The sequence below is a fragment of the Chelonia mydas genome, chromosome 2 (assembly GCF_015237465.2).
Source record: "Chelonia mydas isolate rCheMyd1 chromosome 2, rCheMyd1.pri.v2, whole genome shotgun sequence".
NCBI lineage: Eukaryota > Metazoa > Chordata > Testudines > Cheloniidae > Chelonia > Chelonia mydas.
The window spans coordinates 81,395,533-81,415,146 of NC_057850.1; the positions used below are offsets into that span (position 1 = coordinate 81,395,533).

At 41.6% G+C, this 19,614-nt stretch overlaps 2 protein-coding genes across 5 annotated transcripts in view; one reads left to right on the forward strand and one right to left on the reverse strand.

The window, feature by feature from the left end:
* TYMS (thymidylate synthetase) lies at nt 1-16,130 on the forward strand. Of its 2 annotated transcripts, XR_006288117.1 has the most exons (8): nt 1-262; nt 1,545-1,618; nt 5,194-5,368; nt 7,263-7,364; nt 11,028-11,203; nt 14,556-14,627; nt 15,428-16,019; nt 16,063-16,130. XR_006288117.1 is itself a non-coding variant. In XM_037892783.2 (7 exons), the coding sequence occupies exons 1-7, from the start codon at nt 97-99 to the stop codon at nt 15,563-15,565; spliced, it is 903 nt and encodes a 300-aa protein (XP_037748711.1). In that variant the 5' UTR covers nt 1-96; the 3' UTR covers nt 15,566-16,130. The 2 variants fall into 2 exon arrangements, 1 of the variants encoding a protein (XP_037748711.1); XM_037892783.2 differs by having other exon boundaries at nt 15,428-16,130.
* Nucleotides 15,403-19,614, reverse strand: part of ENOSF1 (enolase superfamily member 1) — a 23,234-nt gene continuing 19,022 nt past the window's right edge. For 2 of the 3 annotated variants that reach the window (XM_043538783.1, XM_037892781.2), the window contains exons 13-15: nt 19,509-19,608; nt 18,209-18,290; nt 16,870-17,510 (exon numbers count right to left, since the gene is read on the reverse strand). In XM_043538783.1, the coding sequence (XP_043394718.1) occupies nt 17,415-17,510; nt 18,209-18,290; nt 19,509-19,608 (278 nt within the window). In that variant the 3' untranslated portion in view covers nt 16,870-17,414. Of the gene's footprint in view, nt 17,511-18,208; nt 18,291-19,508; nt 19,609-19,614 lie in introns of all 3 variants that reach the window. The other variant, XM_037892779.2, reaches the window with a different exon arrangement.

The window sequence follows — 19,614 nt, forward strand, 5'->3', positions numbered from 1 at the left end:
GCCCGGCCCTACGATTGGCTGACGCCTGGCGGGCCGGGGGTGGCGCCAGTTCGAAGAGCGGGCCCGCCGCGCCAGCTCGCCCCGGCCAGCCCCGCCATGTGCGCCGCGCCCGAGCCGCAGAGCCCGGCGCCCCCGCCGCACGGGGAGCTGCAGTACCTGGGGCAGGTCCAGCACATCCTGCAGCGCGGCCACCGGAAGGAGGATCGGACCGGGACCGGCACCATCTCCGCGTTCGGGCTGCAGGCGCGGTACAGCCTGAGAGGTGACTGCCAGAGTCACTGGCGTGGCGGGGACCGCACGGCCCGCTCCCCGCAGCCTCCCCACCCCTTCCCCATGGGCTCCCCCTCCCACAGACCTCTCCATCCCACGGGCTCCCCCTCCCCAGACCTCCTCCACCCCATGTGTCCCTCCAGTCCCTCACCGCATCCACCAGCTGCCCCCCGGCCTGGTGCCTGGCAGACCTGCCAAGCGCTTCACATCTTCCCCCCCCCCCCCCCCCCCGAGCTGGCTGCCAGCATCCATCTCTTCTTGCCCCCAGACCCACCACCCCCATTGCTGTTTGCCCCACCCTTGGCTGCATCCTCCCCTCCAACTTGTCATGGGCGTCTGAGGGAGTGCTGCTCAGCCCCCTCCTGTTGTCTTCTGGGTGACAGCCTCTATCACCTTTCTTGCAGGGGAGGGGAGGCCATTGTGCCACATCTTAGAGGGCAGCGCTATCTATGGGCATTGGCCCTTTCTGCTGCTGCTGAACTCTGCTCTAGTCCAGACCCCATCTTTTATAGGCAGGGATTGGGTGGGGGTAATCCAGATATGGGCAGGTGTAACTCCCACCTACAGGGAAGAGCCTCCGGTTGCCCTACTTCCTTACACATAAGGTCCCTAAACCCATCTGCTCCTCTCCTTTTTTTTTTTTTTTTTTTTTCTTTTTTATTGCCCTAGGTGTGGGGTGGCTGAGTCCCCTTGCATCTGTCCCCCATAGTTGCCTTATGGAGAAAAAACAAGAGACAAGGACAGGCCTGGTCCAGGTTAACCTCCTGAGACAGTTTTACCACCACCCTCTCTAGCAGGTATCCTAGGTCTGATTCACCTCCATGTCAGTAAAGTAGACTTGACCAGAACTTTGTCATGAGCCTCTGAATTCAACTGCATGTATGCATATTTTATCTTGCCATAGGCTCTTAACTGCACCCTATGGTTGAGTTTTATGAATGATACATTTCTAATTAAAATCTCTGTCTTTATCTGGCAATGTACTTGGCTCCAAAGACCATTTTTTAGGAATAAGGTTAGATGCCTGTGTTCCTTGCCCCAGCAAAGCAGTAGTAGAATTTACACTCATCCTTGCGTGCTTTCCTGACTGTTACAGTGCTGTACTAAGTTCTAAATGAGTGCTCCAATAAACTAGGCTCTTATTGTGATAGTGTATAATGCACATGCACCACAGATCAGTGTCTAAGCTTTAACACTTTTAGTATTTATAAGTGAAAAGCAATCTGTGGTATTTGATGAGTGAGAATTGACTTTGCTGCTTTGACCTTTTTCAGATCAGTTTCCTTTGCTGACGACAAAACGAGTGTTCTGGAAAGGAGTGCTGGAAGAGCTGCTATGGTTTATCAAGGTATGATGCATGGTTGTTATGTGCATTGATAATGCTGTCTCTAGAATATATCCTACTATGGACTAGTGTATTTGAAACCCTTACAGATGTTTCCATTCCATTCATACAGGGAACAAACAAGTTATGACATTCTAGTATTTTTTCAACTTAATAATAATTCCAATAGCTTCAAAACACTTTTTTAATTTTGGTTAAGGTGCTAGTACAATCTGGTGGGAATGCTGGTTAAATCTTACCTTGCTTCTTTTTAGTGAAATATTCTGAAGTGTTGAAGGACTTGTGTACACTAGAAAGTTTTGCTCCTTAAACTATACTGTTATAGTTAAAACAGGAAAACTCTATGTGAATGCTTTTATACTGGTATAGCTTATTCCTGTTCCGTCACCAAAATGAGATACTCCAGGATAAGGCACTCTTATACTGGTATAACTGCATCTATCCTAGGCTTTTTACCAGTACAACTCTTTTTTTTTTTTTTTGCAAAATCACACTTCTAATAGACGATCACACCTCTAAGAGTATGTCTACACTATGAAATTAAGTCGATTTTATAGAAGTCGATTTTTAGAAACCAATTTTATACAGTCGATTGCATATGTCCACATTAAGCGCATTAAGTCGGCAGAGTGCGTCCTCACTACCATGGCTATCATCGACTTACAGAGCGGTGCACTGTGGGTAGCTATCCCACAGTTCCCACAGTCTTCGCTGCCCACTGGAATTCTGGGTTAAGCTCCCAAGGCTGGATGGGGCAAAAACGTTGTCGTGGGTGGTTTTGGGTACATATCATCAGGCCCCCCTCCATTGCTCCATCCATGAAAGCAACGGCAGACAATCGTTTTGTGCCTTTTTTCCTGGGTTACCTGTGTAGACGCCATACCTCGGCAAGCACGGAGCCCTCTCAGCTCACCGTCACTGTACGTCTCCGGGGTGCTACACAGCAGCAGCTCCTTGCCTTTGCTGCAGAGAGTGCAGTAGGACTGATCGCTGTCGTACGTCTCCTGGGTGCTCCTGGCAGACCTAGGTGAGGTCGATTGGGGTGCCTGGACAGACATGGCTAGTCTCCTCTTAAAGCACCGAATGGGAGACAGACTCCAACTCATTCCCTTCTTTAAGTTTCGTCTCATGGAGATTCAGTCCTGCCTAGAATATCATGTGAGCTGGAGGCTTTTGCCTCAGGCTGCTCTCCCCCCGGCAGCACCATGCGGTCTCACCCACCCCAGCCTACTATAGGCTGAGCAAGTGCAGAATGGTGGTAGAATGTGCCTTTGGATGTTTAAAAGCTCGCTGGTGCTGTTTGCTGACTAGGTCAGACCTCAGAGCAGCCAACATTCCCATTGTTATTGCTGCTTGCTATGTGCTCCATAATATCTGTGACAGTAAGGGAGAGACATTTTTGGCAGGTGGGAGGTTGAGGTGAATCGCCTGGCATCTGATTTTCAGCAGCCAGACACTAGGGCGATTAGAAGAGCACAGCAAGGCATGCTGCGCATGAGAGAGGCTTTGAAAACCAGTTTCATGACTGGCCAGGCTTCGGTGTAACAGTTGTGTGTGTTTCTTCTTGATGCAAACCCGCTCTCTTTGTTGATTTTAATTCCCTGTAAGCCAACCACCCTTTCCCCATTCGAAATAAAGTAACTATTGTTTTGAAACAATGCATTCTTTTCTTTATTAATTTAAAAAAAAAAAAGAGAGAGATAACGGACAAGGTAGCCTGGGTGGGGTCGGGGAGGAGGGAAGGACAAGGTCACATGGCTTATTGTAGCCACACTAAAAATCAAACTGTTTGTTTGAATGACAGCCTTCTGTTTCTTGGGCCATCCTCTGGAGTGGAGTGGCTGGGTGCCCAGAGCCTCCCCCCCTCGTGTTCTTGGACGTCTGGGTGAGGAGACTATGGAACATGGAGAGGAGGGTATCATAGAATATCAGGGTTGGAAGGGACCTCAGGAGATCATCTAGTCCAACCCCCTGCTCAAAGCAGGACCAATCCCCAATTTTTAGATCCCTAAATTGCCCCCTCAAAGATTGAACTCTCAACCCTGGGTTTAAGCTAGCCAATGTCAAACCACTGAGCTGTCCCTCCCACGGTTATACAGTGGATGCAGCGGGGGTCTGTGCTCTTGTTGGCTTTCCTGCAGCTCCAACAGACGCTTCATCATGTCCATTTGCTCCCCCATTAGCCTCAGCATCGCGTCCTGCCTCCGCTATTCGCACTCACTTAATTCTTTCCTGGCCTCTGCCACTGAATGCCTCCATGCATTAAACTGCGCCCTATCAGTGCGGGAGGATTGCATGAGCTTGGAAAACATGTTATCATGAATGCATTTTTTTTTTTCACCTTCTAATCTGCGATAACTTCAGGGACAAAGATGATAGGGGGAGTGTAGAAACATTCTATGCTCTACGATTCTGGGGAGACTGCATGGTCACCTGTGCGCTGCTGAGTTCACCACACTGACCAAAAAGGAAATGAAATTCAAAAGTTCCCGGGGTTTTTCTTGTGTACCTGGCTAGTGCATTGGAGTTCAAAGTGCTGTTCAGAGCAGTCATAATGGCGCACGCTGGGATAGCTCCTGGAGGCCAATACCGTCAATTTGCATCCGCACTATCCCAAATTCGAACCAGCAAGGTCGATTTTAGCGCTACTCCCCTCGTCGGGGAGGAGTACAGAAGGCAATTTTAAGAGCCCTTTAGGTTGACGGAATGGGGTTGGTTGTGTGGATGTAGTCCTTTTTAAATCGACCTAACGCGGCTAAATTCGACCTAATCCCATAGTGGAGACCAGGGCTACCAAGCATAGTTTATGCTTGTAAAACTTGTGTAGACAAGTGCTAAGATGTTTTGCCCTATCGATGTTCCCTGATGCGATTATGAGTAGCATTTGACTAAATGCTGGTACATCGGGACTTGAAAAATTAACTTATCCAGATATCAGTTTAATGCTTTTTTAAAAAGGAAGCCTTATCCTTTCAATTGTAAGGGCTAGAACCTTTCAGATGTCAACCAGCACAGTGCTGTACTCTGAGACTGTAGTCGTGTTTTGATAGCAGATAATAGTTAAGTCTCTATTCACTTTCGGTGCTATTTTAAACCCCAGGGATTTGTTTTCTTATTCTCATCTCTAGGTTTTATACAAAGTGGCAGAGTAGAATATGGGAGCCTACCATCTGCTCAGTGACTAAACAGAACTTCAGACTATTTCTAGTTGGCATCTCTCAAGAGCATGTAATTTAAGCTTCAAGAAAACAGAAAAAGCATGCAAAAGAGAAGGGACTGCATAAACTTTTCCCCCCACAATGACTTGTAAGACAGTTCACGAAGCCTGACAGCAGGTGCATCACGAATAGCAGAATTATACAGACATGGAACAAATTTTTTCTTGTTTCACCAAGCAAAAAGTAAAACCTTGTTTGCTGAAGGGCCTGTGTACAAGCAACTGTAGGCGATCACATTTATCCTTGAACCTCCATTGGCCTACGGTATACAAAGCTAGAGATGAATTAATTAGATGACTGGAGCAGTATAATTCAATTCTCAGTAACATACTGTTTATAACATAGTTTTATTGTGTGTAGGGTTCAACAAATGCTAAAGAGCTCTCTGCAAAAGGAGTGAAGATTTGGGATGCCAATGGATCACGTGAATTCTTGGATAAACAAGGTTTCCCTGGCAGAACAGAAGGGGATTTGGGACCAGTGTATGGTTTCCAGTGGAGACACTTTGGAGCTGAATATAAAGATATGAATACAGGTGAGGAAAGTAGATAACTTCAACAGGGGGAAACTAGAGATTTTATCTTCAGTGCTTAGTGAAACTGACAGGACCTCACTTTCAGGAGGTTATGGAGGCATGAAAAGATTATAACGAGGACATTTATAATGGTAACTGAACCAGAATAAGTAGATCTTTTTGGGAGGTTATATTGAGCTTCTTGGAAAGCCTACCATTATGAAATATGCAGTATTGCAGGCAGTAGCCTATTTGTAGAATGGGTGAATTATAGGCAGTACACTGTTCTGCTAATGTGCTGGTATATCACCTGTAGGTGGGAGGATATTTTGGTTTCCATGCCCATTTAGTTCTTTGCCTCTCTGCTGAGGCTGCCAGCAGAGGTGCCAATTGTAATGGGACACTTTTTTTTTTTTAAACTACACTAAAATCACTCATTTCAGAGAGCTGCTATTATTAATTTGTATAATTAGCACATTAATTTGTGCTGTTTACAGGAAAGTATCACTGGAAAATCATGACTCTCCCACGCTTAGCTTTCATAATGATGTTGGGGGTGGTGAACTAATGTCTTATTCAACCATCAAAAAGTATTTTCTCCATCTAAAAAGGCAAGTAAAAATGTAAAGAAGAATTCCAGTACTTCACACTATATCAACCTGGGCATAATTTCTTTTTTAAAGAGAGAACACTGTTATACCAGAACAATCTCCACATATTCATATGTTGGTATAGGACAAAGAAAAGGCAGGTAGTCAGTCAATTGGATAGCAGGCCAGTAAAAATGATCAGCACCAAGTAACCAAAATTGTTTTATGGCCCCCTGGCCTCATATTTTACTTATTCTTCAAATTTTTCTTGGATTAAGGTACCTTTGATTTCTCATGTAAAGGATAAATTTAAAATGATATAGAAATTTATTTTAATTGAGGCGGTTTAACAGTTGTCATGATATGAACTAATAGTTTTTAGCATCTTGTTCCCCATTGAAATCTGGCTTTTGTGCATTCTCCAACACAGGACTTAAGGGTGATAAAAATAGCATGTTAGTTCCACTCTATTTAAACTCTGTAGGCTCTAAGACGCACTGTCAGATATACAGACAGACCTCTCAATTATTCTCCAAGGTCTCAGGTTTCATTTAAAATTTTTAGCTGTTGTGCTTGAGAAGAAAATGTTCAATCATGGGCTGTGTCTACACTATGGACACTATAGCAACAATGCTGTAGCTATGCCACTGTAACCGCAAAGTGTGGCTGCAGACTACAGCAATGGAAGGGGTTTTTTCCATTGCTGTAGGAACTCCATCTGCCCAGGCAATGGTAGCTAGGTCAACAGAACCATTCTTTCATCAATCTAACTGTGTCTACTCTGGGAGTTAGGTTTGCATAGCTACGGCACTCGGGGGTGTGGATTTTTCACACCTCTGAGTACCGTAGCTATCTTCATGTACGTTTTAAATGTAGACCTGGCCTTGGAGTGTAAGGATGCAGACACTTATGTGAGTTTGCAGAGAGAGTGAAAGAATAGCTCTGGGGTGTGTATGACCCCATTTCAGCAGGTACTAACCCCAGTGCTAGTGATGATGCTTTAAGTGTCAACAATAACTATTTCACTTCTCAAAGCATGCAAGAAAAGAGGGGAAGGGGACACCACCTTTTCCCAAAGCTTGGAGCACTCATCTGGGACCCTCAAAGGACTACCCAGAAGAGAGAGCGGGAAGGCTCAGAAGGTGTATTAAGGTGTAAACCTTTAACAATCCCAGGTGGGATCAGAAGAGGGCACAATTAATGTAATTTTCTTGAAGGGTGTCGGCTTGGCTTTCAAAAGTATTTTTTGGGGCCGCTCTAAGCTATTGTTAAAACAACCTTAGGCTGTCTGACTTATTTAAATCTTGTTTGGTAACTTCCTTCAGATTACTCTGGCCAAGGAGTGGACCAGCTGCAGAATGTAATTGACACAATCAAAAACAATCCAGATGACAGAAGAATCATCATGTGTGCTTGGAATCCCAAAGGTACAGAAGTGTGTGTGTGTGTGTGTGAAGTGAATGTAGTTGCACCTTACCAAGTTGCATGCTAAGCTATATCATTGGTGCTCATTTAGTCCTGAAAGTTTGCATAATTACCAGATCCTGTGTCTACAGCTGGCTCTGGTGGTGGTGGTGGTTACATTTTTGCTGAAAGAAAAGGTGAGCTTACACAACTGATATATGATTTCTTGTTCTATAAATGGTTGGGTGAATTATAACCTGGATTCTCCTGTTTTTCATGATTCTCACTGATGTGAGAGGATATTCATGCCCCAAAACATCCTATATGATTTCAAACTTTTTCTGTCTTAGTACAAATGGAAATACATGATTATCACTGCCCTCTACATAGTCACTATTCAAAGACATTTTGCATATAATAAAAAAACATTTAACTTGTTTTTTAAGGAAACTCATAATTGAAAAATATAATCAAGCAGCTGTTTTTTTACTGTATATTAAATTATAGGATTATACTCAAAATTTGGGGAGAAGAGAACAAAACTTTAAAAAAAAAAAAAAAATTACAATGCTCTTTTTCGTTGTTAGAATCTTTTCTGAAGAAAGGATCCTGTTTAAGAACTTAAAGGTACTCAACAGCTAGAAGAGCTGGAGATGCCAACAAGCAGCAGCCAGTTAAAAAATGATCGTTTTAGCTGTTTTCCCTGCTATAGTTAAAGAGCCAGTTTCCAAAAAGGCAGGCTGGGGAAAGGTTCCCATTAAAGGGCAACTGTACAGTAGGTGGAGGGTTAATAGGGATCAGGCAGGTCAAAGGAGTGTGATACCTTGTGGATGTCCAGCTGTCAGTTTAAAATCAACAAAGCCAAAACAGAGTTCTTAATCTTCCCCGCCAAGTCTTCCCCCTTTTCTCAGTCACAGTGGACACCATTATCTTCTCTGTCACTTGGCATCTTTAACTTGACCATTTCTTTAGATTCTAACATTCGGGCCGTGTCTAAATCATGGTTTCCCTAACTGTGGTGCATCATATATTCCATCAGTTCACTTCACAGCCTTTTTTTTTTTTTTTTTAAAGAACGTGGTACATGAACCAGTAGGTTTGGGGTCCGCTGGTCTAAATCTTGTTGATCCTTCCTGCCTAACATCTCTATACGTCTTCCTTCTCTGTCCACACAGTTCACTCATCTAGTCTCCCATCATTTCGACTCCTGCAACATTCTCTTGTCTGACCTTGACAAATACAGTCTCACCCAGCTTATATCCATTCAAAATGCTTCTGCAAAGATCATTGTCCTAGTTTGTTTGATCATGTCACCCGCTTTTGCATCCATTCTTTCTCCATTGCCTCAAATGTAATCTACTTGCCTTTACCGTCAGGGCCCTTCACAGCCTATCCTCGTGCTACCTATCGTCTCTCATATCCTGCCAAGATGTTGACTCCCATTTCCACCTTGCCAGTGACATCAGCCTTTATCACCCACTTGTTCAGTTTCCAAAAAAATATCTTCATGCTTTCTTCCATTCTGTCTCTCATGCATAGGAAGAGCTGCACATAAACATCTACAAAACCACTTAACTGTCATTTAAATTCCTCCTTAAAACTCTCCTTTGCCGTGGTATCTACAAAAATGTGAGAAGAAGTAGGCATATTATACTAATTTAGATGGAATAAATGGGCCCCAAGAGCAAGTGGTGTTAACATGACCCTGAAACTGTCCAACCTTAAATTTAAAGAGGTTTGGTATATAGAGACTGCAGCTTGCTTGTATCAAGGCAAACACACCATTTAAAAATCTTTTAAACCTTTTCTGTATCTTTAATAAAACAGAAGGAAAAATAGTTAAAGCATTTGAAATGTAAAGTAGTAAATACGGCTTCCATTTTAACAACATCCTTTGTTCCCTGTCCCTTTAGCTGGAGAGAGCTGTTAGAGGGAAAACCCTTGTGCTTGACAGCCTCTTTGATGGTGATAACTGTCCTTTTTTGGGGAAAAGAGAAGAAGTTAGTTGAGATGGGCTGGAGCTGGTATCACTGTTGTTGGTAAAGTCTGATCCTGTTTCCTAGAAAGCAAAACAAGACAAACATTCAAGAGGGAAGAAAGAGAAGAACAACAAGGATAGAAAATGCAGCTTCTGTCTCTGGTGTTGACTTTTACTTGCTAGTTCGCTGCTGGAGAAACACAGGCACAGCACATGGTTTTATCAGCCATTCCAAGACCTGGCAAACTTATTCCAGCATCAAGCTGTTTAGGTGATTGCTTTTAGCTGCCTCTCTGGTCACAAGCTTACAGCAGTGTTGCAAAATATGCAGTTTTGGCCTTTGAAACCAAACTCCTTATTAGACAGAAGAAAAAAAGGAAGGGGATAAGGAAAGGAAAGAAATACATTGGAGAAGGAAAGTGTGTGTGTGTGTGTGTGTCTGTCTCTCTCTCATGCGTGCGCGCATGTCCAAGTCTGGAGGTGGCGACGTCCTCTGGCCCCCACTCTCTTGTGTGGTCTGGTCCGGTCCGGACGCTTCTGAGGATCAGAATAATGAAGGCCCAATGGTGTTACAGTAAATACTGGGTCCCAAAGCGACAACGGGGGTGGTGGACATGATCATAAAATTCACTCCTTTCTTCTTCTTCCATCTTTCAATCAGCCATCATTTTGGATTTTTCCTAAGTCATAGTCATCCCCTTGTTCTTTTATTATTATTATTTTCATTTTATTATTTTCCTAAGGACCCCAAAAGGGGACTGATGGGTGGAATAGCCCATCCCCTCGTTATTTTGTCCAACAGTTGGGACTGATTTCCAACACAAAGATTTTGACCCATTGATTTCCAGTCCCACACTCTTCTTGTTTACCAGGCATGATGTAAACACAGTCCTTGAGTTATATCAGTAGGCCTTTTTATTTGGACTAATTGTCTTTCTGTCTTCCTTTTGCATCTTTTCCCATCAACATTTGTTGTAATAGGTTATTATAACATTTTTATGAACTTGCTCTTTTCACATGCAAGCTCACAATTAGGGTAATTGGGCCGATAAATTTACAGCAGGTGGCAGGAGTGCTCTGACTGCTGCTTATCATCCTGACCAGTATTCTCATTGTTCCCATGTGCTCCCTCATTTGTCTCTGTCCACCTGTTACTTTTTGTCTTGTACTCTCTGTGGCGGTGGATGTCCTTTTTTCCCCCCGTGTCTGTAGTGCAATACAAATAATAAAAATTAGAGGCAGGAGCTTGTTTAAGAAGGAAAACATAGGCTGAATGACCAAAGCCCTTGACACATGCTTAACTTTAATCACTTGACACGTGCTTAATTTTACTCATGAGACTAATCTCATAAAATCAGTAGGACTAATTATGTGAGTAAAATTAAGCATGTGCATAAGCGTTTGCATTATCAGGGCCTAAAGCCTTTCTTCAGGGGAATTTCTACATGTGATTTTCCTCTGTCCATCCAGTTACTGTTAACAATAGCAGTTACATAATTAAGCAAGCAATATCTGGTAGTGGTAATAGCAGGATTTAAAAAGTCTTAATAGTAAAAGCAATAGAACTATAATATGTGGTTCAATATTGCTATTTGATGTATCTATGCATATTTATTTCTATATACATATGTATATTTTTTCTGCTCTTTCATGGTGTCTTAATACTGGTTTTTTCCCCTCCCCCTCTTCCTGTTTTGCATCTCCTTAGATATTTCACTAATGGCTTTGCCTCCATGCCACGCTCTGTGCCAGTTTTATGTTCTAAATGGTGAACTGTCTTGCCAGTTGTATCAGAGATCTGGAGACATGGGACTCGGGGTGCCTTTCAATATTGCCAGTTATTCACTTCTCACGTATATGATTGCCCATGTCACAGGCCTGAAGGTATAGTATCCTTTTGCTTAAATATTTATAGTTTGAACAGAGGACTAAAACATTAAATAGACTAACATTTATGTAGGAAGAACTGGAATGAACACAGCATTCAAAAGTTTAGATATGTACAGGAACGGGCTCTGTAGATTAATTATGTTTAATGTATGTGTTAGTGGGGTGGCCTGCACTATAAGAACTCTATAAATCTCGTTGTGGTCACTTTTATATCAAAGAATCTCCAAATCTTGTGGAAAAAACTTGTCAAAATGAAGATGTATCCTGGCTTATTCCACCAGTTTATCTCCCAAAAATCTGAGTTGAGCACTTTTCCTTCTGGTGACAATGAAAAATGCCATGGGGTGTCTTTTTGTGCTACTGAAACAGCTGTCTTCAAGGTACTACCAACTTCAAGCCATTAGAAATGTCAGTGTTGTGTTGTTCTGGTGGGTTTTTTTGGACTAGACAGAGCATTAATTCTGTGGTTGCTGTCAGATTCCAATTTGCATATTGTGATCTGCCTACCTAAATTCCTGCCCTGGTTTCAATTGGATATTTTTCTCTTCTGACTGTAAATGGTTGTATAGTACTGCTCTTTTCTGTTAGCCACCTGTTATCTTTCACCAAAGATAGCTGCGTTCTTGTGACTTGGTAGAGCGGAGATTTGTTTAATTTAAATACATTAGTCTTTCTATCTTCTAAAATCTGACTTCCTCACTTCTTAAAGATTTAATAGTGATAAGGAGTGTGATTTTTTGAGCCCCCTCCTGCTGCTATCATCAGGAGTTGCTGCTTCCATTTTTAGCACTGAGGAGATAAAATGGGTGAGTGGAGAAAACCATGCTTTATAATAAGTAAGGACTTAGTGTAAGTTTTATATCAAAGGCAATTAAAGTAAATGAAGTTTGATGTCTCCTCCACAATGTCATTTAACTATTACATCTCCTCTCCCACAAAAAGTGTTTTGTTTTAAGAGATCTGCAGTAAAGAACAAACTCATAGAAGACTTGTGAATTTTTGCATAACATTAAATACTGCAATAACACTGCAGACAAATATAGTAAATAGCTCTGCTTTTGCAATCCAGTATTTCATTACGTGCTATGGCTAAGAATCCTGCAGCAAAATAGTGCAGATACTTTCAGGAGCAGTAAACTCTTAAGCACTAGACCTAAATCAATGATGATGGTAAATTGTCAGGCAATGCTTAAGTCACACAAAATGCTTATCCAGGGCGTTAGGTGCCCCTGCCGTAAGTGAAAGAAATGTTAATGCAGACAAACCAACCTGTCAGCTTTCCCAGTTAGAAAAAGTACCAGCCCTTTCCCAAATGTGAGGATAGCTGCGATTTGTAGCATGCCATGAAGGCCAACAGATGTGGGCTATTTCAGATCAAGAGGCTGGGAAGAGAATTCCAAAGTTCAGGGCTCATTACGGAAAACATCCTGCTAGCAGCTCCGATTTAAACCAAGAAGACTGGCTTTCAAGTGCTTCTGCATACCATAACTGTGGCAATAGTGAGGCATGTTTCTCAGCTAGGCAGGTTCAAAGCCATTTTGGATATGTCTACATTGCTGCTGGGAACATGCCTCCCAGCGTGGGCAGACAGACTTATGCTATTTCTGCTCAAGCTAGTGCACTAAAAATAGCATTGTAGTGTGTGGGTGGTGCTTCAGCTAGCTGCCAGAGTCCAAGCCCATCTGAGCTCAGGTGGCTAGCTGGAGCCACTGTCTTTTTCCACAATAATCATTCTGCTAGTTTTAGCATGCTAGTGTGAGTCTGTCTACCTGAGCTGAGAGGCAGACTCACAGCTGCAGTGTAGACATACCCTTAGGGCTTTGTCAGGATAGATCATGGTGCATTGGTTTCATGTGATCCTGCAAGGAACTCCTTTTAATGAGTTGCTTTGGTTTCTTAAAAGAATTATGTGTCACAGTATACATTACAGTAGTCTAATCTTGAGGTAGAAGCATGGATCACTGTAGCACTGTTTCAGAGTAACAGCCGTGTTAGTCTGTATTCGCAAAAAGAAAAGGAGTACTTGTGGCACCTTAGAGACTAACCAATTTATTTGAGCATAAGCTTTCGTGAGCTACAGCTCACTTCATCGGATGCATACTGTGGAAAGTGTAGAAGATCTTTTTATATACACACACACAGCATGAAAAAATACCTCCTCCCACCCCTCTCTCCTGCTGGTAATAGCTTATCTAAAGTGATCACTCTCCTTACAATGTGTATGATAATCAAGGTGGGCCATTTCCAGCACAAATCCAGGGTTTAACAAGAACGTCTGGGGGGGGTAGGAAAAAACAAGGGGAAATAGGTTACCTTGCATAATGACTTAGCCACTCCCAGTCTCTATTCAAGCCTAAGTTAATTGTATCCAATTTGCAAATGAATTCCAATTCAACAGTTTCTCGCTGGAGTCTGGATTTGAAGTTTTTTTGTTGTAATATCACAACTTTCACGTCTGTAATCGCGTGACCAGAGAGATTGAAGTGTTCTCCGACTGGTTTATGAATGTTATAATTCTTGACATCTGATTTGTGTCCATTTATTCTTTTACGTAGAGACTGTCCAGTTTGACCAATGTACATGGCAGAGGGGCATTGCTGGCACATGATGGCATATATCACATTGGTGGATGTGCAGGTGAACGAGCTTCTGATAGTGTGGCTGATGTTGTTAGGCCTTGTGATGGTGTCCCCTGAATAGATAAGTGGGCACAGTTGGCAACGGGCTTTGTTGCAAGGATAGGTTCCTGGGTTAGTGGTTCTGTTGTGTGGTATGTGGTTGCTGGTGAGTATTTGCTTCAGGTTGGGGGGCTGTCAGTAGGCAAGGACTGGCCTGTCTCCCAAGATTTGTGAGTGTGTTGGGTCATCCTTCAGGATAGGTTGTAGATCCTTAATAATGTGTTGGAGAGGTTTTAGTTGGGGGCTGAAGGTGACGGCTAGTGGCGTTCTGTTATTTTCTTTGTTAGGCCTGTCCTGTAGTAGGAGACTTCTCTAAGAAATATTTGCAACCTATCACTTTGAGGTAGATGGAGAAAGCTGTATTTCACTACCCCCATCTCCTTCCACTTGTGTTAACAGATAAATATGAGTGCTCAGTTGCTATATCTGTTGCAAAATCTTCATTGTAGAACTTCATACTCTGCTTAGAGTAGCTTAAAATAATCGGTTACTTTAGGGAAGGACAATATTTGAACTTGTAAGGCAACGGCTTATCAAGACAATCTGGTGCAGGAGCTACACTTCAGCAACAGAGGTGCTGGGAACCTCTGGCACAAGCATTGCAATGTCATACAGTCCTGAAATGTGCTACCTTGTTTGTCTGAACACTTTTCCCTCTTTTTCTTCAGCCTGGTGAATTCATACACACACTAGGAGATGCTCATATATATCTGAATCATGTTGAACCTTTGAAAATTCAAGTAAGTATCCATAGTGACTGGAGCCTGGCTGTCTTTTTGATATACATCTACCACAACTGGTTACTAACGGCATTTTGGCTGGGATGATTTAGTTGGGGATTGGTCCCGCTTTGAGCAGGGCGTTGGACTAGATGACCTCCTGAGGTCCCTTCCAATCCTGGTATTCTATGATTCTATTAATTCATAGTAATCCTGCGTTTTTAGATGTGGTACTGTGGAGATCTTTCATTGTAAATACTATCTCTTAATTTGCATGGCTGATCCTCTGATTTCTTCTCCAATACTCCCCTTTACCTGGGTTCAACTCTGGTTACAAGTGAAAACATTAGAATTTTGACTGAATTGTACACTGATTTGGACCAAAAGAGTGGTTATCACTCTGCAAGTCAAAGATACAAGAATTTATACTCTAATCTTTATCAGTTACAAAATATTAGTGTCCTTATACTTGTCTTATCAAAATAAAACTAACTGACTAAATGAATAAAGTGCACTTTGATGCATTACCCTTACTTACGTATATATAGTCAGTTTGCAAACCAGTAATTCTTAGTGGGTATTCTGCTGAATAAGGCTCTACAGTACTTTTTTTGGGTCTCTGACAGAGACTTATTCACTTCATATCAATCTTTCCACCTTCATCACACATATCTACATACTGTGATGACTGAGAATGTTATGGCAGGTGAGGTCTACCTAACCAAAAGAGCTGTCTAAGTAGTCAGTTTTCACTATGCACTGTTCTTTACATTTGTACAAGATTAGCACTCAAAAGTAAGTCAAACTCTCTTTAATTTCAGCTTCAGAGGGAACCACGTCCTTTCCCAAAACTCAAAATTCTTCGTAAAATTGATAACATCAGTGACTTCAAAGCAGATGACTTTCAGATTGAAGACTATAACCCACATCCAGCTATTAAAATGGAGATGGCTGTTTAATGCACTTAACTTTTTAAACATGAGTCTGTTTCATAAGTATGTTACCTTGTCTATACTTAAGCTCAATGTGATGCTCTTAAATGTTGCTAAAACAGTTACATCACTTTGAAAGGGGTCCTTCTCTAAAAGATGGACTGTTCATAGCTGTTAACCTGCTTCTGAAGTATCTAATGAAAAATGTACATTAATGAAAGTGGCTTGCTTTTGTGCAGGAGGTGTCATTGAACCAAATCTTGGTGTAAAAGAAAAAATTAGCACTGTTTACTAGCCAGTCTTTGAGTACAGAGGTCTCTGTTGGAAGGTGACTCTGGGTTGTACATTTCTACTGTCTATAAATCATTCATGAATTGGCAGGAGCCCCCCTAAGTTGTTACTGGGTTTAAGTTAATATTTCTAGCTTTTCCTTGCTCTGCACTGTAGCCTGAGCAGTGACTAGTGAGAAGTATTTAGTCTTGTTTAAATACTTACTAATGCATAACTAATTCAAAACAAAACAGGTGTTATAGCAGTGGATTTTTTTAAGCTGGAGAAGAATGTTTAATAAACTTTTGTATAAATATTTTCAGTGGTGTTTGGAAAGTGTGTATCTAAGGCCTGGTACTGAATTTGTGCTTGTAACACTAATATCAAGAAGATCAAGGTAACTTTCAGAGGATTTTGAGATTTCAAAGTTTTGGCTTTGTTCAATTTCAGAACAAAAAATCAAAACATGAATTCTAATTGGAATGGGGGCTGTGGTACCTGGAGTATACTGAAGCTGGGGCCTTTAGGCTCCCAAGCACTCTCTCAGTAGGCTGCTAAGGCAGTGGGCAGGTAAGCAAGTTGTCAAGAAGCCAGGCAGGCTTCCTACAGAAGTTTGTTGGACACTGATTTCAAAACACTTCAATTTTGATGAATCAGCAAATGTCTAGTCTCAAGTCTTGCTACAACTAAAGCATAACACCTAGCTTTATCAACTCTACCCCTGCTGCAGGATACTGGTGACATCAGTATCAGTTCTGGTCCTTTCATGATGCTGCCCATCTTACCAAGCCATGGTAGCTTATGTACACACAGGTGGTTGAGTAAAAACTTTAAGTTTGGGCCTTGAAGAAAATATGAAACACAAAAGCAATGGAACAACTCTGAAGAGCTCTATACCTATCTGAAGAAGTGGTTTTTTATCCATGAAAGCTTATGCCCAAATAAATTAGTCTTTAAGATGCCACTGGACACATTGTTTCTATACCCCACTGGACACTCAACAGCTTCTGGTTCCACAACATAACCAGTATGAAGTTTTGTATAGGATTAGGACAAGAGTAGACAGTAAAGAATTTTATTTTAAATCTCTAAATTCAAATACTTTAGTATATTGTGAGAAAATCCACTGGAACAATTTACCAAGGGTCATATTGGATGCTCCAACGCTGGCTATTTTTAAAACAAGAGTGGATGTGTGTGACAGATGCGACAGTTCAAAAAATTTTTGGGAAATTTTAAAGCTTGTGTTATGCAGGAGGTCAGATTAGGTGATCACAGTGGTCCCTTCTGCCCTTGGAATCTATGAAAACAGATACTGCAGAGTTACTGATTTGTAGACTAGTTCTAGAAATGAAGTTTGTTGCCCATCCACTAGTTACACTAAAGTATAACAACTTTGCTGGATTACAGGCCTCAGTCATTTCTTTAAACTAAACAGCCTGGACTATGTGTTATGTTAATTCCTGAAGGTTTTTGCCTGGTGACACAAAAGCACTTACTGGCAGCTGAAATCTTGTATCATCACCTAACAATAGGGCATGAACAACTTGGGAAATTTAATCTTCTGCCTGAAAATTGTCAGGGTTAGGCTTAATGCAGTAGTACTTTATGGCTTAGAAAGGAGCTTCTGCCAAACTTCTCCCTGAGGAAACTGGAATTTCCTTACAGAATCTTCTTTCATTTCAGTGGAATATCCAGCATCCTACAAGATTTAAAAAAAAAAAGTTGCCATTTAGAAAGTGATACTAGATCTAGTCCCCTCTTCATTCAAGTAACTTAACTGCTGTCATGCAACTGGAGAATAATAATTGTAATCTCTGTGCTGCTGGGGATCATGCCAGGCTAATTTGTAATACAAAAGGTATCAGCTGTAACTAGTGTTAATCTCCTAACACCTGATGCAAATGTTAAATGGAAAACTAGAGTTCTAAAGTCTGGGCTGAACAGAATTGTAGTTAAGCAATCTTTAGTTTTGGAATACGAGTTTCGGTGAAAAACTGAGAATGTTTTAAAGCCTCTCCAGTGAATTATTCTCCCTCATGCCCTCTTCTCCAGCTGAACAGAGAAGTTTAAGTATTAATACTTTTTTTACCTAAGTTGGTTAGCCCAGCAATGCTGATATATTAAACATCAGTAACTACAGAATTGCTTTGGGTTGAGGTTTTAGGCCAGGGTCACACCACTTCCTGAAGCACGTGTGCTGGAATGTATACCTTTCATTTCAACAGTTCTGAACTGCCAAACCTATGCTATAGTTTAGTCTAATAGCACCTCTAACTTTTTCATTCTGCAGATGACTGTAAAAGGAGTCTCACAAGCAATCTTAGTTTTAAACTGCTTGTAATTAAGATGCTTTCTTTACAAGGCCACTTAAGTACAGCGGATACTCTCATAGCATACCTGAGGTGGTACATAGGAAGCTTTCTGGATTACAACAGGATATTTGAAGTGTTCATGCAAATGATCTACATACTCACACATCCTGCAAGAAAGAGGAGGGATGGTTTTCAGTTTTACCTAATCTTGTACTTATTCATGGCTATTATCCCTGACAAACAAGGCTGGGGTAAAAGTTGGGATACAAATATCAGTCTAATCATCAAATTAGGAGGCTTTGTTTTAGAAGCAGAAACTACTGCTAGACAGTGTTCCATATTGATCAACTAGAATCTGCTTGGCATTTTAGCTTAGTGAGGACTGGTGGTCTCAATAAAATAAGCCAGATCAAGAATACAGGGCAGAAGATGGGCCCTTTGGGCAGTATGTAGGGTTAGGAGAGCAAGATTCAAACTTCCTTTTTCAATACAGACAGATTAGTAAACTTATACAGAAGAGCTTGGTTTACTGATTGGAAAATCCACAAAGTACCACAAAAGCTTGATTCTTATGCTAGCCAATGTGTATACAGAATGTATGCATTTAACATGCGTATTTAAAGGGTATAAACAAGACTATTTTCTGCAGCAAGGGAAGTCACTAACGAGGGCAGCTGAAGGGCTGGGTCTGCTCCTCAGTTTATGAATTACCAAGAACATTGCTGTGGCTGTAGACCAGCAAAATTTACCAAACAAGGTCTAAGGCAATTTTAAATATACTGCTCCAGAGACAAGGAAGATCAAAACAAGAGGAATGGTTTATGAGTCAGCTGATTTTAAATGTGAGCAAAAGATGAAGCTACAATATTTGACTTTAATATTTACAAAACAACTAGTGCGAACAGGAATATACAGCCAACAGGAGAGTTTCAGGAAATTTGTGTTTGCAATAATGTGAAAAAATTGTTCACTGCATGCAAAGAAGGCTAATACAATCCGAAGCTGATATTAAACAAGACAAGGGAAGTTGTTAGATCCTTTTGGGAAGCTACACGTAGAACACTATTCAACTTAGAGCAGGGAGTTAATCCTTTGGTCATGAATGTTTTTGGCCAGGGGTTGTAGGTGTGAGAGAGAGATGCCAAAATATAGTTCCAAGAGTATCAAACAGTCTTTGTCAAAAATATTCCTGGCTGTTTGCCAGGCGATTGCCAGAGTGAAGTTCACACACTTCTGACTGGTTTAAAATTCTCTGGAAGAGCCAAAGGGGGGTGAGTGGGTGGGTGTTGTTTTTGTTTACTGGTTCTTATTGCGTGTGAACAGCCTTTTGGAAAAATAAGCCATCACCACTATTGAATGTTACAGTAGCATTTCACATTACTAACCTGTTTTCAAGGCTTCCAGATACTGAAATATAGTCAAATATTATCAAGTGCTGTACCAACTCACAGAGCCCAACACCCCCAGCGTGAGGGCACACAGGAACTGAAA

Bases quoted from the DNA above. Each gene is read 5' to 3' on its own strand.
- TYMS (XM_037892783.2), top strand. From the start codon at position 97: ATGTGCGCCGCGCCCGAGCCGCAGAGCCCGGCGCCCCCGCCGCACGGG. The intron at 1,619-5,193 runs GTATGATGCATG...TATTGTGTGTAG, and splicing joins AGCTGCTATGGTTTATCAAG to GGTTCAACAAATGCTAAAGA. The intron at 11,204-14,555 runs GTATAGTATCCT...CTTTTTCTTCAG, and splicing joins CCCATGTCACAGGCCTGAAG to CCTGGTGAATTCATACACAC.